This window comes from Phyllostomus hastatus, unplaced genomic scaffold (genome assembly GCF_019186645.2).
Source record: "Phyllostomus hastatus isolate PE091 unplaced genomic scaffold, TTU_PhHast_1.1 phas_contig_2, whole genome shotgun sequence".
Lineage (NCBI taxonomy): Eukaryota > Metazoa > Chordata > Mammalia > Chiroptera > Phyllostomidae > Phyllostomus > Phyllostomus hastatus.
The window spans coordinates 2,280,576-2,307,729 of record NW_025333718.1 but is presented as its reverse complement, the minus strand read 5'-3'; the positions used below and the strand labels follow the sequence as shown (position 1 = coordinate 2,307,729).

Here is a 27,154-nt window from a genome sequence, read left to right as displayed (position 1 = left end):
ACATTATGTTTGAGTCAGAAAAAGGAAATACTCTAGTACATGGAGGCTGACAAATACATGAAATTCAGTATTATCAGGTTACATAAGCTACTGTAAGTACAATCCAGAAGGGTGCCAATGGTTCTGATATCTTTTCAGTGAGCAAATCCAAAATGTATTAATCACAGAATTAACACTGGCTGTCACCTAGTAAATTTTCTATTTTCTTAGGAATTTTTGAAGAATTTATTTGAGTGACATAAATACATGATAACATGAACAACTCTTGTTTCCATGTGTACATACATACTTTTTGTGGTTGGTTCACTCTTAAGCTGTAAAAGCTGAGCCTCCACCTTGGAAAGCTGCTGCTGCAGAGTTTCCACTGTCTTTCTGTGCTCTTCCTGCAAATGTCTCACTTGATCTCGGAAGCTGTTGCGAAGGACCTCATTCTGGGATGTCAGATGACCCACAGTCTGTACATGTTCAGACTTCATCATCATGTTCTCTGATTGCACTGAGCATAACCTGAAAGGTGAGAGGAACTTAATGAGATCTTTCAACTTAGGATGCTGACTCAGCCTTTTCATCTGGGTCCTGCAGGAGAATTAGCCCTAAGATATCCATTGAACATATGAATTAACTTCTCTCCTATGCATCTATATGGGTCTACTTGTGTAACAACATGGTGAGAAATGATGCTGGCTGTCATCTAGTTTAAATCCTATTCTGTGTTCCATAGTTCAGGTGAGAAAACTTGGTTGAGAAACTATCCTGTATGGTTCAGATGAGAAACTTCCTTCATAGGTTATCAGAAAATGGCATAAAAAACTATACTTTTAATTAGTGCACATTTGGTTACTTATGTAATAGCTCATATAAAAACAGGATTAATAAATCTGTTCTCTATTACTCTGAAAACACACTAAAAAGGACTCTAGCTTTTGATTCATAAAGAAAGACTTAAAGGCAAGTATCTTCTTTTGAGCCAATTAACATGTCACTTTGAAACAAAGACTTACCTTACGATACTTGTTTCTGAATTTCACTGCACTTCAGAACCATTGGGTACCCTATTAAAAATACAGACACCTAGTTCCCATCCTTGAGCCATTGAATTAGGATCTCCAAAGGTGGTGCTAGAAATTGCCTACTTGTAGCAGTTTCCCATGTGATTTTATGTAGTCAGCTTGGAAACTACCACTTTTAATGGCTCAGATGTACTGTTGATGTTCTGTATGTTTGGCTTTGGTAAAACAAAACAAAACTTCTTCTTCTTTTTTTTTTTTTTTACACGGGATCCATAGGTACACTATCATAAAAAAAATCAAACAATACAGAAGCAATTATAGAAAACAGTTGAAGCCCTCTTTTATCCACTCCTCCCTACCCCTGCAGTGTAAAACCCCAACTCCAGGTGTAAACATCATTAATGGTTTAGCATGTAGCTTTCCAAGATCTCTTTTGTATGGGCTACAGATATGCATATCACATAAGGTTTTAAAACAACGTTTAGTGTCTAAAGGAGACATATGCAATAAAATATCATGCTTCAGAAAAGGTATCATAATTGCTAAATTCATATCGATTAATGAGTTTAGTAAATGCAAGTACATATCCTGCCTCTCAAACCTCCATTTATTTCTTCAAGCATTTTGTTCAATATCTACCAAGGAAGTAAAGGAAGAACCATTAGTTATCACAACAATTTTCTAAGGAAGATAAAAGCTACATTTTAGACCTAAGGTAATACTTCTAGTTTTCAGATGATATCAATGACACTTCTGAATTTACCAATTTGAGAGAGCTAGAAGCTTAAACTCCCACCTGGAACTAGAACAACTATGATGATGAAAGTTCACTGTTCTGTCTCAGCTGTTACTGGGGTGTTTATATTAGCTGGGTCCTCTGGGCAATGCAGGTATTAGTCACCTTATTTATTTCCCTGCAGCAATTTAAAAAATCTCATATAGGGAAATTATGAATATTAAAATGTTTTAAAAAGAGAGTAATAGTTTCAGCCAAGATGGAGGTGTTGGTAAACACACTACGCTTCCTTGCACAACCAAAAGAAGGACAACAACAAATTTAAAAACAATAAACAGACTTCCGGCCAAGATGAAGGCGTAGGTAGACACACTGTGCCTCCTCACACAACCAAAGAAAGGCCAACAACAAATTAAAAAACAAACAAACAAAAAAAACAACCAGAACTGACAGAAAATTGAACTCTATGGAAGTCCGACAACCAAGGTGTTAAAGAAGAAACATTCATCCAGACTGGAAGGAGGGGCAGAGATGGGCAGCTGGGCAGAGAGGACACATGGCAGGGTGGTGGCTGGTGGACCCAGCGAGGGGGCAGATTGCAGACTGGGCGGTCCCACATTTGCATGCAGATAAACTGGGAGGAACAACTGGGGAGAGACAGGGTTCCAGCACAGGGAAATAAAGCCTCAAACTTCTGATTGAAAATACCTATGGGAGTTGAGGTGGCAGTGGGAGAAACTCCCAGCCTCACAGGAGAGTTTGTTGGAGAGGCCCTTGGGGTCTTAGATTGTACAAAAGCCCACCTGCCCGGGAGTTAGCACCAGAAGGGCCCAATATAATTGTGGGTAGCAGAGGAAGTGACTGAAAACCGGCAGAGAGTGGAACAAGAGGCACTGTCCCCTCTCGAACCCCTCCCCCACAAACAGTGTCACAACGCAGCAACGTGGGTTGCCCTGCCCTGGTGAACACCTAAGTCTCCACCCCTTAATATGTAACAGGTGCACTCAGACAAAAAAAAAAATGGCTCAAATGAAAGAACAGATCAAAGCTCCAGAAAAAATACAACTAAGCGATGGAGAGATAGGCAGCTTATCAGATGCACAGTTCAAAACACTGGTAATCAGGATGCTCACAGAATTGGTTGAGTATAGTCACAAATTAGATGAAAAAATGAAGGTTATGTTAAGTGAAATAAAGGAGAATGTACAGGGAACCAACAGAGATGGGTAGGAAACTGGGACTCAAATCAATGGTTTGGAGCTGAAGGAAGAAAGAAACATTCAACCAGAACAGAATGAAGAAACAAGAATTCAAAAAAATCAGGAGAGGACATATTTAAATGTTCCAACATTTGAGTCATAGGGGTGCCAGAAGGAGAAGAGGAAGAACAAGAAGTTGAATACTTATTTGAACAAATAATGAAGCAGAACTTCCCCAATCTGGCAAAGGAAATAGACTTCCAGGACTTCCAGGGAGCTCAAAGAGTCCCAAAGAAGTTGGATCCAAGGAGGAACACACCAAGGTACATCATAATTACATTATCCAAGATTAAAGATAAGGAGAGAATCTTAAAAGCAGCAAAAGAAAAGGAGACAGTTACCTACAAATGAGTTCCCATAAGACTGTCAACTGATTTCTCAAAAGAAACCTTGCAGGCAAGAAGGGGCTGCAAAGAAGTATTTGAAGTCATTAAAGGCAAGGCCCTCCATCCAGGATTACTCTATCCAGCAAAGCTATTATTTAGAGTAGAAGGGCAGATAAAATGCTTCCCAGATAAGGTCAAGATAAAGGAGTTCATCATCACCAAGCCCTTATTATATGAAATATTAAAGGGACTTATCTAAGAAAAGGAAAATAAATAATATGAACAGTAAAATGACAGCAAACTCACAGCTATTAACAACCAAACTTAAAAAAAAAAAAAACATAAACTAAGCAAACAACTAGAACAGGAGCAGAATCACAGAAATGGAGTCCACATGGAGGGTTATCAGCAGGGGAGGGAGAGAGAGGGGGAAAAGGTATAGAGAATAAGCAGCATAAATGATATGTAGAAAATAGGGGGAGGTTAGGAATAGTGTAAGAAATATAGAAGCAAAAGAACTTATAAGTACAACTCATGGACATGAACTAAAGGGGGGGAATGTGGGTGGGAGGGGGTGTGCAGGGCAGGGGGAAATAAAGAGGGGAAAATGGGACAACTGTAATAGCATAATCAATAAAATATATTTAAAAAATTTGAAAACTAAAAAAAGGAGTAATAGGGCACAGAAGGCAACAATATCATTAGCTTTTAATATTTAGGGGGAAGATCCATATAAATATCTCAAAATGCTATGAACACTGACCAGCACCTACCTGACTGGCAAAGAGTAGGTGCTCAATAAATATTTATGGAATGACTAAATTACTTCAGAAGCATCACTTGTACTTTTTTTGTATTAGCAGTATAGTTTGTAATCAATTTTCTTGAGTAAAGAATAAGTGCTGGAAATTTCTGATGTAAACATCAAGTTTGCATCCTTATATATGTAAACCCTGGTGAAAGCTAGAAAATTGGTAGACCTTCACTGAAAGTTTTGATTTATGAAGTTAACATATATAAATCACACTGTTGAAAGATTCAAAAGGCAAGAAAATGAAGTGCTTTCACCTTTAAGATTAGCACAAGACTGGGCATATATTATAAACATACCAGAGATATGTAAAGTATGCTAACATCTTCAATGAAAGATGTTCAATAAAGAATTCTTTTCCTCAATCTAATATAGAACTAATATCATCACACATCTTATGACAGGAATTCAAAGTTCCTTGTTCACAATAGTCTATTTATTCTGCCAATACCTTTAATGTCTATTTATAAGGTACTAATGAACAAAAGTGTAACAAGTTAAAGACAGAGCTTTAAAGGTAAGTTGTGTATTCTTTTCTTTGTTAGCAGCTGTTTGCATGCTTTCCTTTAGAGAGAATGAAAAAAAAATGCTTGTAATTTGACACTTTGTTAGCAAAGTAGTTTTTTTTTTAAAGATTTTATTTATTTAATTTTAGAGAGGGAAGGGAGGGAGGGAGGGAGGGAGAGAGAGAGAGAGAGAGAGACAGACAGACAGACAGACAGACAGACATCAATGTGCGGTTGCTGGGGGTTATGGCCTGCAACCCAGGAATGTACCCTGGCTGGGAATCGAACCTGGGACACTTTAGTTCCCAGCCTGCGCTCAATCCACTGAGCTACGCTAGCCAGGGCTTTTTTTTTTTTTTTTTAAAGAAACACCCTGGCCGTGAAGGCCATAGGAAAGACAAGAGTACTGGATGAGTACTCTGTCTTAAAAAACTATGTACCAAAATAATCAAAGGGGAGTTTTAAGGTAGAAAACACAGTTACCAAGCCTTTAGAAATATCTATTTCTTATTTTCAATTTGTACTTATCCCAAGAAGCAACACATTAGGAGTTCCAAACACTGGCACAAACACTGTTATAGCTATTAGCCACCGTACTTTTCCCGGAGTTCTGCCTCTTTGGACACGGTTTCCTGTAGCATCTTGTTGTGTCTTTCTAGCAGAGTATGGTGTTCAGATTGTAATGTCTGAAGTTCAGACACATTGATCTGTAAATTATTTTGGGTATCTTGTAATTTGATTTTTAGTTGGTCAACCAGCATTTCCAGGCGTTCTCTAAAAACAGAAATAAACAAAAAAAATTTTCTGGAAGACGTGAACATGATTTTGTGTTTTCAAATAAATTTTATTTTTAATCTTTTGATGTCATACTCCTATTATTATATATGATTCTAAAGGAGATATAATAATCAGAAGAATTCAGAGACTAGGATTAAATACAAAAGACTACAAATTTAAAAAAATCTCAGATAATACAGATTTACAAGAAGCCTTTTAACTTATAAATTTCATATTCAAATGGAGTAGACCATGAAAAGGCATCATAATAACCTATTTTATGTTGTAAGACTATGTATGCCATTAATTTAAAAAGAAAAATACACTTGTAAGCTAACCATTATGAGAATGGTAGGTTAGACTAAGTTATAGTAAAACAAGTCCCCAGAGAAAAACATACAAAAAAAGTCCTTTGGAGAAAGAAAGTTCCTGGAGATCGTGGACTTTGTAGGTAGGTCCTGAATTCCAACCAGTAATTCTGCAACAAGTAGTACAATATACTAATAGTTTTATTTCTTTTTTCAATAGACTTTATTTTTATTTACTTTTTTAGAGAGAGAAGGGGAGAGAATCATTGATGTGAGAGAGAAGCTTGGATCAGCTGCCTCTTGTTTGCGCCTCAGCTGGGGAAAGAACCCACAACCCAGGCATGGGCCCTGACCAGGAATTTAATTTGCAACCCTTTGGTTCATGGGATGATACCCAACCAACTGAGCCATGCTGGTCAGGGCACAATAAACTAAACTATCAGTTTTTTTTTCTTTTAAGTAGTATAAGAAAGTAGGAGGAACATAAAACATTTACATTAAAATAATTTAACCCAAATTCTGGCACGATTAAAAAGTCTAAGTCTTACAAATGGTGATATTTTTATATTTTGTCAATATTCAGTTTCAGCTTTAAGATGAGCTATTGATGGAGAAAATGTCTCATTATTTTTGTCTTACAGTTCCTTATTTAATAGACAGCCAAACAAAAATTAAGACAAGCATAAACATACAAATACTGATATTTAGTCCTACTTAGAACAGTTAAGAGCCAGATTAACACTGAACTTCTACTTTTAAGAACAAAACACACATGCTGTAGAATGCCTTACCTATCTTTTATTCCTAGTACATTTTAAAATTACAAATGTGATTTGTATGGTAGTTTTAAGAAACATCAAACAACACCCTGTTAAAATAGTAATTGAGATGCTCATAAACTTTGAAAAAATTAATTCCAGACCCAAATTTAGTACTTTTTAAAAACTTTTATAAATAAGCAAAATGTTAAGAAAATTCTATTCAGCATAATTAATGGTGATTAAGTACATCATGGAACTATCTTTATTCTTCTGCTTCTAAATTTAAAAAAATTAGAAAACCTAGAGAGGCAAGATGGTAGAGAATGGAAACAACATCAACCTCCTCCCAGGACAAATCCGGAATTACAACTAAATTGTGGAGAAATCACCCAGAACAAGTGAACAATAGTGAGAGAAAAGCCTTACAACCTCAGAAAGGCAGAAGAATCAGCTTCAGGACAGATTATTTGGTAAGGAGTGCTGCAGAGACTTGAGAGGGCTGGTCAAGTGCTTAGAGGCAGCAGCACCAGAGGGATGATTAAGCAGCCAATTGGATCCCCCTAAGAATAGGGTCTAAACCTTAAGCTGGGATCACCAGCCTAGAACACCAGAGCCCCAAAAGTACACAGATAAGAACTAGCAGTGAAAAGTGGCAGGGTTGCTCTCTACCAGAGACAGATTGCTGGAGTCATGAAGAGCCACTAATGGCCAACACACAAACAAAGACAGGGGAAAAGTAGGCTAGAGATAACTGAGGAGACACTGGAGAAAGAAGCTCTGGGGAGAGAGCTGAGAGAGTAGCCACGGGGCACCCAGTGCTGAGCCATCCCCCAAGGGGATAGCAGCCCTTGTGCTCAGGCAGACCACTTCCCTCAGAGCAGCAGCGGTCTGAGGAGAAACAATAACCTTGACCCTGCTGAAGAGATTCTGATCTGGCTCTGTGCTAGTTAAGCCTGACTGCTGAGTGTAGACTGACTAGACTAACAACTGAAGGAGACAGCCACAGACAGGAAGTCCCTGGCAAAGGTGGGGCAATGTGGACCAGAGACACATGAGGAGAGAATGGGGATGGAGGCTTTGGGGAGAGAACTGAGAGAGAGGCTGCCAGGTACTGGTGCTGAGTCTCTACCCCTACAGCAGCAGCCATCCTGTTCAGGCAGATAACTCCCCTTAGAGCAGCTGCAGCCTGAGGGGAAACAATAGCCCCAACCCCAGGAGTGACACTGCTCTATCCTAAGGGGCTTAAGCCTCACTGCTGAGTGTAGATTGACTAGATTAACAAAAGAAGTAAACAGCCACAGACAATAGATCATCGGCAGTATTAGAGCAGGCTGCCTAAGATCATACAGGCTAAAATCTGACATCACTAGAGGCAGCTCCAAAAAAGAAAAAACAGTGGTAAATACTATAGGCTACTTAGATAAAATCCACTGTGGTCTTCTCCATGATCAGCGATATTTTCTGTCCTGCAGAGCTTTCTAATATTTATTGCTTGTTTAGGAAGTTTGTGAACATTAAAGTCACTAGAATTTATACTATAGTTTATTTCCCTCTTTCCATGTAATAGTCTTAATCTCTTCATACCCTTATTAATACTGGTTCATTTGCACTGATAGTGGGATCACAGGAGGGTGGGAGATTCTGCAGATGTAGGTTTGTTCCCTGGGCTTTGTAGTCTTGTTTGTTCTGGCAGCACTTGCACAACAGCATACAAGACATGGTGGGCAGAGTGACTCAGTCAACCAGCTGGAGTGAAGGACCTACCATACAACAACCCAACAACAATCAAAACGCAATTACATTCAGATAGCCAACATAAATAGCATAAAGGGCATCACAAGAGCATCAAGTTCAAGAGGTCAAGGAGACTGCACCACTGAATCTCACAGGGCTCCAACCATAGAAGTTCACACCACAAACTCAGGGAGTCAAAACAGAACAATATAAAAAGCAGAGGCAAACCAGAAGAGTCTCACAAACAATGGGAAGACAAACAAGCAAACCCCCTAAAAAGGAGGAAGCCTCAGAAAGAAGGCTAAATGAAATAAAGGCAAGTCAACTATCAGATACTGAGTTCAAAACAATAGGTATAAGGAAGCTCAATGAGCACTCTGAGAATTACCAAAAACTACAGGGAAATATGAGAAAATTACTGCAACTTGTATCAACAAGAAAAAGGAAATCAACAAGGGCCAAGAGGAAATGAAGACTCATTCTTCCATGTCTGAACTGAAGAACACAGTAGAAGGAATCAAAATCAGGCTAGATAAAGCAGAGAATCGAATCAGAAAACAGGAGGACAAGGTAGAGAAAAACACCCAGAAAGATCAAGAAAAGGAAAAAGGACTAAAAATAATGAAGAGGTTTTAAGGAAACTTCAGGACAACATGAAACGTAATAATATCTGTATAATAGGGATACCAGAAGGAGAAGATGAAGAGCAAAGGATAGAAAACCTGTTCGAAAAAGTAATGATGGAAAACTTCCCTAATTTGAGGAGAGAAAAAGTCACACAAATGTAGGAAGTACAGAGGGCCTCAATCAAGAAGAACCCAAAAAGGCCCATTCCAAGACACATCATAATTAAAATGGCAAAATTCCAAGACAAAGACACAGTCTTAAAGGTAGCAAGGGAGAAACAGGAAGTAACATACAAGGGAGCCCCAATAAAGCTAGCAGCTGACTTCTCAATGGAAAAACATAAGGGACTGGAAAGAAATATTCTAAGTAATGAAAAGCACAGGAGCAAAGACTTGCAACCAAGACTACTCTACCCAGCAAGGCCGTCATTAAAATGGAAAGTAAAATAAGGAGTTTCCCAGACAAAAGAAGTCTCAAAGAATTCAGTTCCACCAAACCAGCACTGCAAGACATGCCAAAGGGACCGCTTTAAAAAAGAAAGAAAAAGAATGAGAGAGGAACACAGGTACAAAGGGAGTAAAATGGCAATGAATAAGTACCCATCAATAATAACCTTAAATGTAAATGTATTAAATATCCAATCAAAAGACATAGAGTAGCTGAATGAATAAGAAAACATGAACCACACATACCCTGACAAAAAGAGATGTACGTCAGAACAAAAGACCTACACAGACTGAAAGTAAAGGGTTAGAAAAAAAATTTCAAGCAAATGGACAGGGAAAAAACTCTGAGGTAGCAGTAATTATATCAGACAAAATAGATTCCAAAACAAAAGTCATAAAAAGACACAGAGAAGGACACTTCATAATACTAAAGGGAAAAATCCATCAAGAAGACATAAGCATTATAAACATATATGCACCCAATATAGAAGCACCCAAATATATAAGGAAAATCTGAGAGGACTTCAAGAAAGATATTGACAGCAACACAATTACGGTAGGGGATTTTAACACCCTACTGTCAACAATGGCTAGATGTTCCAAACAAAACAACAAGAAGGATACTGTCACATTGAACAATGCCCTATATCTAATGGACTTAACTGATATATATAGAGCCTTTCATCCCAAAGAAGCAAAATACACATTCATTTCAAATGCACACGGAACATTTTTGAAGACAGACCACATGACAAGATGGAAAACAAGCCTCAACAAATTCAAGAAAACTAAAATCATATAAAGTATCTTCTTAGACAAGGGTTTGAAATTAGAAAACCACCTCAAGGAAAAAAGTAAAAAACACTCAAATCTGTGGATATTGAATAGCACGCTATTAAACTATGAATGGGTTAAGTGTGAGATCAAGGAAAAAATCAGAAAGTTTCTGGAAACAAATGAAAATGAACTCACAAAAACCCAAAACATATGGTACACAGTTTAGGCAGTCCTGAGAGGGAAGTTCATAGCAATACAGGCCTACATAAAAAAATATAGAAACATTTCAAGTAAACACCCTAATCCCACATCCACAAACACTGGAGAAACAACAACAAAGACAGCCAAGAGTGAGTAGAAGGAAGGAAATAACCAAGATCAGAGCAGAATTAAATGATAGAGAGACTAAAGAACAATTCTGAGGGTCAATAAATCCAGGAGCTGGTTCTTTGAAAAGATAAACAAAATCAAGAAGCCTTTAAGCAGACTCAGCAAGAAAAGTAGAGGACACAAATAAACAAAATCAGAAATAAAAGAGGGGAAATTATAACAGATACCACAGAAATACAAAGGATTGTAAGAAATTATTACAAAGAAATATATGCCAAGAAATTTGACAACCTGGGTGAAATGGACAAATTTCTAGAAAAATATAATCTTCCAAAACTGAATGAAGAAGACATGGAGAGCCTGAACTGACCAATAACAGCTGATGAAATTGAAGCAGCAATCAAAAAACTTCCAGCACACAAAAGCTGTGGACTGGACTGTTTCAGAGGAGAATTTCATAAAACATTTAAGAGCTAACCCCTATCCTTCACAGACTAGTCCAAAAAATTCAAGAGGGAAGACTCCCAAACTCTTTTTATGATGCCAGTATCATCCTAATCCTAAAACCAGATAAAGACACAAGAAAGAAAGAAAACTACAGGACAACATTGCTGATGAGCATAAGACACTAAAATCCTCAACAAAATATGGGCAAACTGCTTCCAGCAGTACATTAAAAAAATTATAAACCATGATCAAGTGGGATTTGTCCCAAGGATACAAGGATAACATAATATTGGCAAATCAATAAATGTAATACATCACATATATTATGAAAGAAAAAATCACATGATCCTATCAATAGATGTAGAAAAAGCTTTTGATAAGGTACAGCACCCATTTATGAGAAAAACACTCAGCAAAGTGGGAATAGAGGGAGCATTGCTCAACATAATGAGGCCAACATACGAGAGACGTACAGCCAACATCATACTCAATGGGCAAAAACTAATAGCTTTCCCATTGAAGTCAGCAAGAAGACAAGGATGTCTGCACTCACCACTCCTATTCAAAAGAGTACTGGAAACCCTAGCCACAGCAAGCAGACAAGAAAAAGAAATAAAAGGTATCCAAATTGGAAAAGAGGAAGCAAAACTGTCATAGTTTGCAGATGACATGATAGTGTACATAAAAAATCCTACAGATTCTACCAAAAAACTACTAGACCTAGTAAGTAAATTTGGCAAAACAGCAGGATACAATGTCAATATTCAGAAATCAAAGGCATTCTTGTACAACCACAGTGAAATATCAGAAACAGAAATCAGGGGAAAAATCCAATTTTGCTACAGCAACAACGAAAAGAAGTACTTAGGAATAAACCTAACCAAGGAGGTAAAAGACCCATACTTGGCAAACTATACAACACTGAAGAAAGAAATTAGGGAAGACACAAATAAATGGAAGCATGTACTGTATTCATGGATTGGAAGAATTAGCATCATCAAAATTTCCATACTACTGAAAGCAATTTATAGAGTCAATGCAATACCTATTAAAATACCAATAACATATTTCACAGATATATAACAACCATTTCAAAAATTTATATGGAACCATAAATGACCCTGAAGAGCCTCAGCAATTTTAAGAAGAACAAAGTAGGAGGGATTACAATACCTGATATCAAATTGTATGACAAAGCCTCTGTAATCAAAACAGTCAGGTACCGGCATAAGAACAGACACATAGCTCAATGGAACAGAATAGAGAGCCTGGAAATAAACTCAAGTCTCTATGGTCAGTTAATATTCGACAAAGGGGGCAGCAGAAAAAAATGGAGTAAAAATAGCCTCTTTAACAAATGGCGTTGGGAGATCTGGACAGTTACATGCAAAAAAATGAAATTTGACCACGAACTTACAACTTACACAAAAATAAATTCAAGGTAGATAAAAGACTTAAATATAAGTCATGACATCATAAAAGTCCTAGAGGAGAACAGGGACAGGAAAATCTCAGGCATTTCATGCAGCAATATTTTCACTGACTTGTCTCCTAGGGCAAGGGACATAAAGGAAAGAATAAACAAATGGGATCTCATCAAAATGAAAACCTGCACAGCTAAAGAAAAACATCAGCAAAATGAAATGGGAACCGACTGTATGGGAAAATATATTTTCCAATGATAGCTCGGACAAGGGTTTGATGTCCAAAATATATAAAGAACTCACATGACTCCTCCACTCAGGGAAGACAATCAACCCAATCACAAAATGGGCAAAGGACCTGAACAGGCACTTTGCCATGGAGGACATACAGTGGGCCCAGAGACACATGAAAGGATGCTCAGCATCACCAGCCATCAGAGAGATGCAAATTAAAACCACAATGAGATACCACTTCATAAAGGTCAGAATGGCCATCATAAACAAAGGAACAAACAACAAGTGCTGGAAAGGCTGTGGAGAAAAGGGAACCCTAGTGTACTGTTGGTGGGATTGCAGACTGGTGCAGCCACTGTGGAAAACAGTATGGAATTTTCTCAGAAAACTAAAAATTGAACTGCAATTCCACTGCTGGGGCTATTCCCTCAGAATCCTGAAATACCAGTTCAAAAGAACCTATGAACTCCAATGTTCATAACAGCACAATTTACAATAGCCACTTGCTAGAAGCAACCTAAGTGCCCATCAGTAAATGAGTGGATCAGAAAACTGTGGTACATGTATATGATGGAATACTACACAGCAGAAAGTAAAAAGGAGCTTCTCTTTGTGACAACTTGGATGGATCTGGAAAGCATCATGGTAAGTGAAATAAGCCAGGTGCTGAAGACAAATACTGTATGTTCTCACCAATAAGTGGAACCTAATCAATAATACAAACTAGCAAGCAAAATATAACTAGAGATTGAGATTAAGAACAAACTGACAGTAACCAGAGGAAAGGTGGGAAGGAAAAATGGGGGGAGAAGGGGAAGGGTTGTCGATGAACATGTGTAAAGGACACATGGACAAAGCCAAAGGGGAGTAGTAGGATCCAGGGTGGGATGTTGGGATGGCTGGGGTCCAGGGTAGTAGTGGAGGGAAAATGGAGACAATTTACTTGAAAATTAAAATAAGAAAGGAAAAGAAAGAAAAATTAGAAAACCTAATCATAATATATCTTTCTATTTCCACTATGACCAGATCCTAGTACAAGATGAAAGTATTATGTTTACATCTCAAAGACTATATCCTGGTTTCAGTGTTTATTTTACACATTTTTTTTGTTTGTAACAGTGTCCTTCCAAATTATGTTTCCTTCGTGCTGTCTGAGTTCACAGTGAAGGCAAAGTCTCTGTTCTTGTTGGTCAGTACATTTAAAATTCCGTAGTCAAAAGAAACCAAATTAGGATTTTCAACCTATGTGGTGAAGAACTTGGTCTGGGGAGAAAAACCCTGCATGTTTTCTTATAATTCAGACTTTACCTTTCTTGTTTAGCTTCCTCGGTTTCAACCTGAGACACAGATTTATTTTTCTTCTGTTTTAGAACATTATGAACTCGGACTTTGTAGCTCTCAAATTCAGAGATTATGGCAGCGTGTTCTACCTACAACATTTAAAAGAGAAAAAATTTTCCTATTGCATTCGTCTATTGTAACATGATCCTCTACTGTTTCAGAGATTTGTGAATTAAGATGAAAATCTGTTTTGGGAAATGAGGAAAATGACTGACTCTTTAGCTCCCTGATTAACTTTAGCTAAAAACGTTGCTTGGTCTTTCACTTTTTAAAAGATTTAGAAGGATATAATTTTGTCTGACAGGATATATACTTTTACCATGTTTTATTCCCTGGGTGGGCCCTGACAAAGAAGATACCTACTAAAAAGGGCTTCTGGTGGCTAACTGGGCTCAAATTTAAAAAACGAAGTCTAGCAGCTTTTCACACAAACAGCAGTTGAGGAAGAAGCGTGCATTGAATTGCCTACCAGCAAGGTATTTCTGGCAGCTGAGCCAGCCTTTAGAAGGGAGTTCCTGGAATCCTATTTCAACCAGTAGGACTGATGCTTTTCCCATCCAATTGGAGCTGCATCAGCTTCTTCACAGACCACTCAGTGGGGCTTAATATGACCAATTGGAACACTGCCTTTTCGGCTAATCAAACTGCAAAGCTTTGGAGCCCTGATTTGCATGAGAATGAACCAATCAGGGGCCAGGGGCAGAGACTCTATCTAAGTAAGCTCCCCTCCGGCTCTGCTGCAAGTATACTTTTACTTTCCACTGAAGACTGCATTTCCCTGGCTCAGCTGAAACACCGAAAATACCTCATTGGAACAGAGCAGAGCAGACCAGTGCAAGCCAAAGCAGACCAGCAAGGAGCAGAGCAGAGCTGTCCAGCAATACAGTGGCATGGGCCAGTGTTGCTTGGCCCCAGGGCTGCCTCACAGCTGTGCTGAGTTACAATTGAGCTGTTTTGCATTGCATAAGTTTTTTTCTTCACCTGCACCCCTAAGTGGGGATTCCTGTGGTGTTGAATTGCCACTAGGGACCATGGGTTGACACTTGGTAGACTAATTTACTACCTATAACTTTTATCTATTTGTCTATCTATCTATCTATCTATCTATCTATCTATCTATCTATCTATCTATCATTTTAGAGAGAGGGGAGGGAGGGAGAAAGACAGGGAGAGAAACTGATGTGCGAGAGACACATCAGTTGTTTGCCTTCTCACAGGCCCTCAAATGGGAGACTGGCCCACTACCTAGGCATGTGCCCTTGAGGCAGGAGACAGCATAGGAAGAAATCTGAGACTGCAATACTGTCATTGGCCAGCATTTATCATCCTGGTTGCCAGGAAACGCCTTTTACCAATTAGGTAGAATAAATAGTAAACAGGCAGGGAGGAGGAAGGAGACAAGTCTCACATGCTAACTCAGCAGTCCCGACCCTGGTCTGATAATACTGCCAGGTGTTCCAACATCACAAGAAACACTATATTAGCAAGAAAGAAGGAAAGTCCTTGAAATTCTATGGAACATTTCCACTATTCTGGGAAAGAAAGCCTTGAAACTGTGCTTTCATCCCAAGGCCTGAATGTGGGAGAGGGTCCCCGGTGCCCAAAGAAAGAGCCCATAAAACAACTTTGGTTAATTGCCTACCTCTGGTCACTGTCTGTTTTAGGAGGGAGTCCCTGATGCTTACAGAAAGAGCCCACAAATAACTTTGGAAAGTGCCCCAATTTTAATTAACTGCCTCCTGTCACGTATTTGTTTTACAACAAGATGAACAAATGGGGTCTGGAGCAAGATAAGGATTTGGGCTATTAGACCCTCACACATACCTAAGTTTGGGTAGTCACATTCCCCCAGGAAAGCTGGCACCACATTTACCCGTTAATCAATATGTAACTTTTTTCCCTCCTATCCAACCAACTATGTAAGTCCTGAGAACAAAGGATTCGAGCTCTCTCTCTCGGGGGCTAAGGGTGCTCTTGGCTGTCTGGCCACAGGGCCTCTGGCCACCCGGCCACAGGCTGCCCAGGGGCTTGCCACCCTGATCTTCAGCCTCTCTTGCTTTTCTCACCCTACTTTGCCCTGAAACTTTGCCTTTCACCCCCTACTCTACCCTGTCCTGTTCTCTTTCATGGGAACAGGCCACTAATAAACTGATTACATACTATTAGATTTGCTGATATGTAATTCTTTACATGCGTCAGCAAGAAGAACCAGGTTTCTCCCATCAACACCCTGACAGGGATTCGAGTCAGCTACCTTTTGGTTTGCGAGACAACATTGACCCACTAAGCCAGGGCACTACCCTCAAATTTTATAATGGCACTATTTGTCTCTGGAAGGTTAAGAAGACTTTCGCATATGATATACCCTTTAAAAAAAAACTACAAGAAAATATGATTCAAAGAAATTAAGCTACTTGAAGTTTTCAAAAGAGAGTGGGAAAATTAAACTCTAGGCCTCTCACTTTGCTGATATGACCTGTAAACTCCCATGACCCTTTGCAAAGATTGCTTAGGTAAGAGCTACACTTCTAACAAAGCTAATGTAATTTTTCTGTTATGTAGGTAACATATGTATATAACATACATATGTATGTGGGCAGGTAGGTCCCAATAGCCATTCTACTAGAATACAATTTTATAATCATTTAGCTCTCACAAAAGACTATAACACTTCTCTAATAAACACTTTAAGGTAAAACGGTTAACTTCCTTATACACTGAAATAGCAAAACAAGGTCATAATAAAAACAACATGTACCCATGTCTTTCCTTTTAGCAAAAGAAAGTTATCCAAGTGACAGGGTTGCAATCAAGTTGTTGTTCAGGTCAGATGAGCTGAACCTGGTATTCATCTAACAAGTATTCTCAAGTAACAGCAAACACTAAAAAGCAAGACCATAACCCTCAAGTAAACTGCTATCTAGTTGATAATAACATCTGTGACATGCTGCTTCTGTGTGAAGAACAAACCCTGGCAGCACGGCACTCTTCCTGAAGGGCTGTCACTTTCTGCTGGTATGCACTCAATGTACGCTGGTGCTGGTCTGCAGAGGTCTTCAGGCGCTCATGAACATTGTGTTTCTCAGATGTTATCTCAGCCAGCTGAATCTAGAGGCAAAATCTTTCAATTAAGTTCTAGTAAGTATGATCGTCATTAGTAAAACAAATTTTCCTTAAACATAAATTTGGAGACCTGAGTCTAAAATAATTAAAGAACATAATTAAATATCAAAATTATGTTACTACTAAAAGAGACAATAAAGAACATTTTTCTTTATAAATAAGTTTTTTTAAAAGATTTTATTTATTTTATTTTTTAGAGAGGGGACAGGAAAGAGAAAGGGAGGGAGAGAAACATTAATGTGTGGTTGCCTCTAGTGTTCCCTACTGAGAACCTGGCCAGCAACACAGGCATGTGCCCTAGACTGGGAATCGATCCAGTGACTCTTTGATTTGCAGGATGGCACTCAGCCACTGAGCCACACCAGCCGGGGCTATAAATTAGTTTCACTCAAATCAATATCAATCAAAAAATCTATCATGAAAAAGTTCCAAACTATATGTTATATACAGCTCAAAGTTTAATTAAACACCTGAAGAGGAAGAATATTTAGGGGAAAAAACATCCACTTGACCCTCAGGGTCTGTGGTAGATTGGTTCTAAGAATGCTGTGGATACAATAATTCAAGGATGCTCAAGATCCTTATATAAAATGGTGTAGAACAATGTGTATAGTTGCCTCTCCGCATTGCAGATTCCCAACTATGGATCAAAAATACTGTTTCAATCTGTGCTTGGTTGAATCTGAGGATGTGAAACCCAAATCTACAAAGGGCTGATTGTGTGCATGACTGATACATATGTATATATCTATACATATAGTATGTATATGTATGTATATTTCAAATATTACTCATATACACACACACATTTACATGTGTATATGTGTGTATACACATAGGTGTGTACACACACACACACACATATATATGAGGGCTGTGCAGAAAAGGTCCAGCCATTGTTAATATATTGAGAATGGTTTGTGTGACACTGATGTAACCTGGTAGCCACAGAGAGTGGACTGGAATGTGCGTATGTGAAGAATGATGACTTCACTGTGCTAGTAAATTGGGGCAGTAAATACTGTTGAGTGAGCATGTGTACTGTGTGGCTGTGGCATTCAAAATGACTGAGCAAGTAGAGCAATGAATCTGCATCAAAATTGGCATTAAGCTTAAATATTCCTCCATGGAAACTATTTGGATGATTCAGAAGGCCGCAGCTGGTGCAACTGGTGATTGCAGCTTCATCACGACAACAAACCGACTCATACAGAGTTTTATGGCAAAGCATCCAATCACTAAGATGACTTGGCCCCACTACAGCCAAGATTTGACATCCTGTGACTTCAGGCTTTTCCCAAAACTAAAATCACCTTTGAAAGGGAAAAGATTTCAGACAACCAATGAGATTCAGGAAAATATGACAGGGCAGCTGATGGTGATTGGGAGAACTGTGTGAGGTCCCAAGGTACCTACTTTGAAGGGGACTGAGGTATCATTGTCCTAGGTACAATGTTTCCTGTAACCTGTAGCTCTTTCAATGTCTCTACTTTACATAGTACATGGCCGATACCTTCTGGACAGACCTCGTATATATGAAATAATATTTAGAAAAATCTGTAAATGGTACCTTACTTCTATATGGGAAAATTTCTCTAAATGTTTAAAAGCAAAAAGAATCTTACTTTATAGAATTCTACTTGCTGTTGGCATGCCTCCAGCTCGCCCTTTAATGATGCTTGAAGTATTAACTGATCGGTTTCCTACAGAATAAGAATCTTGGTTAAGTCAAAAGAAGTTATTCATGATTACAGTATAAATAAGCATTGAATGTGAAATTGAAGAATTAACATACTGTTTGCTTTAAATCTGCCACTTCTTTCTTGGTTTTCATAAGCAATTGCTTGATTTTGGTGTTTTTTTCCTCATATTGTTGCAATGAAGTCTGTAGTGAAGCTAGTGTAAGAGATTATTTTAGAAAAGATGAAACAATATTTATGAATGAATTTAAACAAATGAGTCTTTTCTTTGTATTAATCTATTTTTTAAAGAAACTTCTCTTAGCTTTTCATTATGGAATATTTCAAACATAAATGACATTAGTGATGATACTGCAGTAAACCCACTGTGCCCATCACCTGGCTTTAACAATTACCAACAAGTGCCCAATCTTATTCCATCCAGACCAGGAGTCAGACCCACAGGTCAAATCTGGCTGCCACCTGTTTTTGTGAATAGTTTTATTAATACACAGTCAGGCTCATTTATTTACATATTGCTTAAGACTGCTTTAGTGCAATAACAGTAGACTTGACTAACGGTGATAGAGACTATATGGCCTGCAAAGTGTGAAATATTTACTGCCTGGCCCTTTATAAAACAAGTTTGCTAACCCCTGACCTATATCCTAACCTACTCCTTGTGTGCCCCCACTCCCTCCTTTTTTTTTTTTTTTTACAAGATATCCATTCATTTGTGAATGTTTTTAAATCCTCACCTGAGGACATTTTCATTTGCTTTTTTTAGAGAGAGAAGAAGGGAGAAATAAAGGGAGAGGGAGAAACATGGATGCAAAAGAACCATCAATTGGTAAGACCAGGGATCCACATTGGGACCAGGGATCATATGCCTCTGGACCAGGGCTGCCCAGACTCCAGGTCGCATGCACGCATGCCAACAGGGATGAACCTGCCAACTTAGGTATGTGCCCTGACCAGGAATCAAACCTGCAACCTTTCAGTTCCTGGGGATTCTCCAACTACTGAGCAACACCAACCAGGGCATTTGTAAATATTTTAATGTATACAGGATGGGGCAAAAGTAGGTTTACAGTTCTTCTTCTGGAAAATAATACAATAATTAATAAATAATACAAGAATAAACTGTGTTTAGCATACTTAAAACCATAAACTTACTTCTGTCTCATCCTGTATCTCTAAAATAAAGGTATATACTCATGGTATATCTAAAAGATAAAAACTTTAAGAAATACCTCAAAATAGGTGCTGTATATTTCCAATTGTATCATATCAGAGGCATATATATGGTTGTCTATTTTTGTGATACTAATTGTTTTGAAGGTACTGGCAGTGAAAAATAGTTCACTAAGGAATGAACTGAAATGGGAGAAAAACAAAAACTTTTATGTTAACAGAGGTAAAGAAGAAACAAATATCAAATAATAATAAGTGGACTCATCATCTAGATCACAGGTATGCATTTATAACCAGTAGGCCATATCTGGCTACAGCCTATTGTAAAACAAGCAAAGAATATATGATAGAAACCATTTGGAAGCCGCAAAAATTTACTATCTGGTCCTTCACAGAAAAAGTATGCTTGACTCCTGGTCTAGACCAGTTACACAGACACTGTGTAGCCATGCTGTTAAAAGCCCTTATAAAGAATGATTAAGTTTATGAAGTTAAATCCATACATATACATTGCATTACTTGGTAAATATGAACAGTTATACTGAAAGAGTATATCTTAACTATGGCTTTTTTATAATCTATTCAGTTATTTCCTGGTAACTATTTACCCAGTTCTAAAAAGAAGTTTATAAAGGACAAAATACGTACAAAGCCTTTGTTAAGTACTCCAGGAATTATGATAAGCAAGATATAATAAGTCCCTGAAAGCAAAGAATATATAGAATGAAATTAGGGGATAACATTTTACATGATAATTAAAGCAAAATATAAATGTTAAGAATACAATAGGCCATGGGGATCCATATGGACTAAAGGTTATATAGAGTTTGCATGAGACAAGGAAGATTTCATAGCACAGAAAACATTTAAGATTAAGAAGGATTTTAAAAGGTGAGCATAAGGGTGGAAAGGCAAGGACATGAAAAAAAGAATAGTAGCAGATGAAATATACAGATAAATCATGTCTGAGGAAAAATGCATAGTCCTCTTTTGCTGTGATAGAGTAATGAAAATTAAGTTGAAAAGTTAGACTGGGGTCCAATGCCTTAGAAGTTTGAGATTAAGATTGGTATTCCTGATTAATTGGGCAAAGTGAGCCAACCTATTATTTTTTATTTGCATGGAACATTGTCCTCATGCTTTGTTATCTTTCCACTCTACCACAACTCTCTAGCCCAGATTCCCTCCCCAAGGTTTTGCTGTTTTGAGGCTGGTGGCTTTTTCAAGATTCTACCCCATCTTAATTAATTTGATATATTACACAGGTAAATCTTCCCCACTGTATTTAGAAAGGGCCCAAATATTCAGGTACTTCATGAGATGGATGAAAAATATCTTCCTAATTATACTACACTTCTCCGTAAAAGGTCAAGCCTTCATTCCAGCTAGTTAAGTCTTCCAAAATTATTTTTTTTTTAATTTTTGCTCCTACCACAGCTGCAGAAAGGAATACCCTTCTCAATCGTTTTTTTCTCTCCAAACTTTAACTTCAAGGCTTGACTTGAGTCCCAAATGTAAGTGTCTTAGTTCACAGAATCTCTCTCCTCTCTGAACTCTTAGCACTCACTGCCTGTACTACTCATTTCTTACTTATTTATCAGTGAGAGGTGGGTGGCCTTGAGTAAGCACTTTTTTCCCTCCCCCAAGGTATAAGCCTCTCTTTCAGCTAACTGACTGTCAAAAGGATACAAATTCACAAAACAAAATGTTTGCATTGCGGAAATATATCCTAGAGTGCTGCTATATGCACCAAGAACACAGCTGTAAGATATGGTATATGCATCGTTATTGCATCAACAGAAGACTCTCAAACTCTTTATGAAGCTAGCATCACAGTAATCAAAAAACCAGATAAAGACATAACAAAGAAAGAAAACTTCAGGCCAACATCGCTAATGAACACAGGTGCTAAAATCCTCAACAAAACATTGGCAAACCGCATCCAACAATACATTAAAAACATCACACACCATTATCAAGTGGGATTCATTCCAGGGATGCAAGAATGGTACAATATTTGCAAATCAATAAACATAATACATGACATAAAGAAAAGGAAAGACAAAAATTACATGATCCTATCAATAGATGTGGAAAATGCATTTCATAAGGTACAACACCCACTTATGACAAAAACACTCAGTAAAGTGAGAATATAGGAAGCATTTCTCAACATAATAAAGGCCATATATGAGAGACCTACAGTTAAAATCATGCTCAATGAGCAAAAAATAAAAGCTTTCCCCCTAATATCACGAACAAGACAAGGATGTCTGTTTTTACACTCCTATTGAATATAGTATTGGAAGTCCTAGCCACAGCAATCAGACAAGACAAAGAAATAAAAGGTATCCAAATGGGAAAGGAGGAGGCAAAACTGTCATTGTTGGTAGACGATATCATAGTGTACATAGGAAATTCTATAGATTCCACCAAAGAACTACTTGACAAGGCCAGTATAATCAGCAAATTTGGCAAAACAGCAGGATACAAAGTCAATATTCAGAAACCGAAGGCATTTTTGTACACGAACAACAAAATATCAGAAACAGAAATTAGGAAAAAATCCCATTTGCTATAGCAACAAGTAAAATGAAGTACCTAGGAATAAAATTTACCAAGGAAGTAACTAAGACCTGTGCTCAGAAAATCACACAACGCTGAAAAAAGAAATTAAGGAAGATACAAACAAATGGAAGCATGCACCATATTCATGGATTGGAAGAATTAACATCATCAAAATGTCCATACTACCCAAAACAATTTACAGATTTAATGCAATCCCTATTAAAGTACTAAAGACATGTTTCACAGATATCGAACAAATATTTCAAAAATTTACATGGAACCATTAACAACCCTGAATAGACGCAGCACTTTTGGGAAAGAACAACAAAGTAGGAGGAATCACAATACCTCATATCAAACTCTATTACAAGGTGCTGTAATCAAAACAGCCTGGTATGGGCATAAGAACAGACACAAGGACCAATGGAACAGAACAGAGAGCCCAGAAATTAATCCAAGACTCTATGGTCAATTAATATTTGACAAAGTGGGAAGCAGCATAAAATGGAGTAAAAATAGTCTCTTCAATAAATGGTGTTGGGATCTCTGGACAGCTATGTACAAAAAAATGAAACTCGATCGCCATTTACACCATACACAAAAATAAATTCAAGGCAGATAAAAGACTTAAATATAAGTCACAACACCATGAAAGTCCCAGAGGAGAACAAGTACAGCAAAATCTCAGGTATTCCACATAGCAATATTTACACTGATATGTCCCCTACAGCAAGGGACATAAAGGAAAGAATAAACAAATAGGACCTCATAAAAATAAAAAGCTTCTGCACGGCTAAAGAAAAGAGCATTAAAATGAAAAGAGAACCAACTTTATGGGAAAACATATTTGCCAATGATACCTCAGACAAAGGTTTGATCTCCAAGACATATAAAGAATTCAGGCCCTCTGGCAAGATGGAGTCATAGGTGGATGCACCGTACCTCCACCCACAACCAAGATTAGAACAACAACAATTTGGAGGTAGAATAACACCCAGAACTGACAGAAAATTTATCTGAATGGAAGTCAGACAGCCAAGAAGTTGAAATAGACCCGTTCATCTAGACCAGTAGGAGGGGTAGAGACGAGAAGCTGGGCACGGGTCACGGCGCGGGGAGAACAGGGAGAACTGGGCGCATAAGGCAACTGGGAGCGCGTAAGGCATCTGGAACACACAAGATAGCAGCGGGTGGTCCCTGAGCACGCAAGCGGCAGCTGGCGGACCCAGTGAGGCGTGATTGTGGACCAGGGCAGAGTGCACAACCCAGGATCCCAGAGAAGGGACTGGGGTCCCAGGAGAATGGAGCTACCGCCACTGTTCCCTCCCACCCCCACCCCCACATACAATGTCACAATCTAGCGACTGGGGTGCCCGGCCCTGGTGAACACCTAAGGCTCCGCCCCTCACCATAACAGGAGCGACCAGACCAAAAAAAGAGAGAGAGAGGAAGAGAGAGATGGCTCAAACAGAAGAACAGATCAGTGCCCCAGGACTCATCCTTTTGAGCGACCAAGAGATAGCCAATCTATCAGATGTACAGTTCAAAACACTGGTGATCAGGAAGCTCACAGAATTGGTTGATTTTGGGTGCAAATTAGATGAAAAACTGTAAGTTACCATAAAAGAGATGAAGGAAGATGCACAGAGAACCAGTAGTGATGGGAAGGAAACTGGGACTCAAAACAATAGAGTGAACCAGAAGGAAGAGAAAAAACAACCAAACAGGAAAGAATGGAAAAATAAGAATTCAAAAAAACAAGGAGAAGCTTAGGAACCTCCAGGACATCTTTAAACGTTCCCACATCCAAATTATAGGGGTACCAGAAGGGGAAGAGGAAAAGCAACAGATTGAAAATGTATTTGAACAAATAATAAAGGAGAACTTCCCCAACCTGGCAAAGGAAATAGACTTCCAGGAAGTCCAGGAAGCTCAGAGAGTCCCAAAGAAGTTGGACCCAAGAAGAAACACACCAAGACACATCATAATTACATTAGCCAAGGGAAAAATGAAGGAGAGAATCCTAGAAGCAACAAGAGATAAGGGGACAGTAACCTACAAAGGAGTTCCCATCAGACTGTCAGCTGACTTCTCAAAAGAGACCTTACAGGCAAGAAGGGGCTGGAAAGAAGTATTCCAAGTCATGAAAGACAAGGACCTATATCCCAGATTACTCTATCCAGCAAAGCTTTCATTTAGAATGGAAGGCCAGATAAAGTGCTTCTCTGATAAGGTCATGTTAAAGGAGTTCATCATCGCCAAGCCCTTATTTTATGAAATGTTAAAGGGACTTATCTAAGAAAAGAAGATAAAGAAAAAACATGTAGAGTAAAAGGACAGCAAACTCACAATTATGAACAACCACACCTAAAGCAAAACCAAAAGAAACTAAGCAAACAACTAGAACAGGAACAGAACCACAGAAATGGAGATCACATGGAGGGTTGATAACAGGGGAGTGGGAGGAGGAGAGAGGGGGAAAAGGTACAGAGAATAAGTAGCATAGATGGTAGGTTGAAAATAGATAGAGGGAGGGTAAGAATAGTATGGGAAATGTAGAAGCTAAAGAACTTATAAGTATGACATATGGACATGACTAAATGGGGGGATATGGATGGGAGAGGGTGTACAGGGTGGAGGGGAGTGAAGGGGGGAAATGGGGTAACTGTAATAGCATAATGAATAAAATACATTTAAAAAAAAAGAATCACATGACTCCACTCCAAAAAGACAAACAAGCCAATTAAAAAGTGGGCAAAAGACCTGAACAAACACTTCTCCAAGGGGGACATACAGAGGATCCAGAGACACATGAAAAGATGTTCAACATCACTAGCCATCAGAGAGATGCAAATTACCACCTCAGTGAGATACCATTTTGCACTGGTGAGCATGGCCATCATAAACAAATCAACAAACAAGTGTTGGAGAGGTTGTGGAGAAAAGGGAACCCTAGTGCACTGTTGGTGGGATTGCAGACTGGTACAACCACTATGGAAAACAGTATGGAATTTTCTCAGAAAACTAAAAATGGATCTGCCTTTTGATCCAGCAATTAAAAACAATCTGACAGTAACCAGAGGGGAGGTTAAAGGAGATAACAGGGGTATAGTGGGAGAGGGTTTTCAGGAATAGCTATAAGGGACTCATGGATAAAATCAACGGGAGGTGAAGGTAGGGATGGCTGGGGGTGGGACTGGGGGTGGGTAAATGCAGACAACTGTACTTGAACAACAATAAAACAATTAAAAATAAATAAATAAAAAGTACATGAAAAGTAAAAATAAAAACACAGTGAGAATGTCACTGTGGGGCTCAAAAGATGGCACACTGCAGAGGAGAGAATTTAAAGATATAATAATGTAAACCATCCCTAGAAAAGCTCAGAATGTAGAAATAAAAAAGAAGAAAAATGAAAATAGAATGGAGTACGACTGACTTCTAGGAGTGTATCAGTGGTGTAGTGTGTGTTATTGGAGTTCTGAGGAAAGAAATTAAAGGGGAGGTTTAGACACAAAATACTAAAGGAAATTGTCAAAAATATGATAAGCCTGAAGAAATTATAAAAATTCCATACATCAGAGAAACTCAATATACCACAAATAAGATACAAAGAAAAAATACATAAAGCCTCATCATAAAACTATACCTATCAAAAATATCTTCCAAAAATGAGGCAAGTTTAAAGACTTTTTTAGACAAACAATACATTGAGAGAATTCAATGCATGTAGCTTATGTCAAAATATATATAAAAAGAAATTCTTCAGGGAAAAATGAAATCATACCTCATGGAGTTTGGATATACATGAAAGAATGAAGACCACCAGAAATGGTAAACATGTTGGTAAATATTAAATACAAATTCTCTGGTTTTTCATATCATTAAAATGGGTTAGCAAACACTTAAAATGGTCAGATAATAAGTATTATAGGATTGCAGGTCATGTAGTCTCTGTTACAACTTCCTAACTATGCTGTTGTAGCATGCAAGTAGTCACAAATGATACAAACAAATGAACATGGTTGCGTTTGAACAAAACCTTTATTTATAAAAATAGACGGCTGGTTGTGGGCCACTGTTTGCTAACCTCTGCTTCAAACAAAAATAACAATGTTTATGCTTATAACACATGTAGAAGTAAAATGTATGACACAAAGGAAAAAAGGGGAGTCAAATAAGACTTTTATACTGTAAAATTCTTATACTATATATAAGTGGAATAATCAACTTATGCAACTAAGATTATCAACTTGAAAGTAATCTGTTATGTTCCAGATATATACTATAAACCATAAAGCAGCAACTAAAAACTAACAAATCAGTATAGCCAATAAAGGATATAAAATGGTATCATATAAACTACCCAATTAGCTGTGGCTGGTGTGGCTCAATGGATTGAGTGCTGGACTGTGAACCAAAGGGCTGCTGGATCCATTCCCAGTCAGGGCACAAGCCTGGGTTACAGGAAAGGTCCCCAGTAGGAGGTGCTGAAAATGCAACCGCACATTGATGTTTCCCTTCCTTTCTCCCTCCCCTTCCCCTCTCTCTAAAAATAAATAAAATCTTTAAAAATAAAAAAAAATACCCCATTAATTCAAAAGAAGGCAGAAAAAGAGTAAAAAGAAGTTACAAAACAAATAGCAAACAATCAGCAAGGTGGTAGATTTATCTAATCACATAAATAATTATGTTAAGAATAAATGGCTTAATCATTCCAATTAAATAGCAAGACT

The 27,154-nt window shown here is 38.1% G+C and overlaps 1 protein-coding gene across 3 annotated transcripts in view; it reads right to left on the bottom strand.

Annotated features, from left to right (window-relative positions):
* Window positions 1-27,154, bottom strand: part of GCC2 (GRIP and coiled-coil domain containing 2) — a 92,993-nt gene that overhangs the window by 23,953 nt on the left and 41,886 nt on the right. For 2 of the 3 annotated variants that reach the window (XM_045835191.1, XM_045835190.1), the window contains exons 14-19: window positions 18,773-18,873; window positions 18,603-18,680; window positions 16,825-16,962; window positions 13,822-13,943; window positions 5,246-5,422; window positions 290-507 (exon numbers count right to left, since the gene is read on the bottom strand). In XM_045835191.1, coding sequence (XP_045691147.1) covers window positions 290-507; window positions 5,246-5,422; window positions 13,822-13,943; window positions 16,825-16,962; window positions 18,603-18,680; window positions 18,773-18,873 — 834 coding nt within the window. The remainder of the gene's footprint in view (window positions 1-289; window positions 508-5,245; window positions 5,423-13,821; window positions 13,944-16,824; window positions 16,963-18,602; window positions 18,681-18,772; window positions 18,874-27,154) is intronic. The other variant, XM_045835192.1, reaches the window with a different exon arrangement.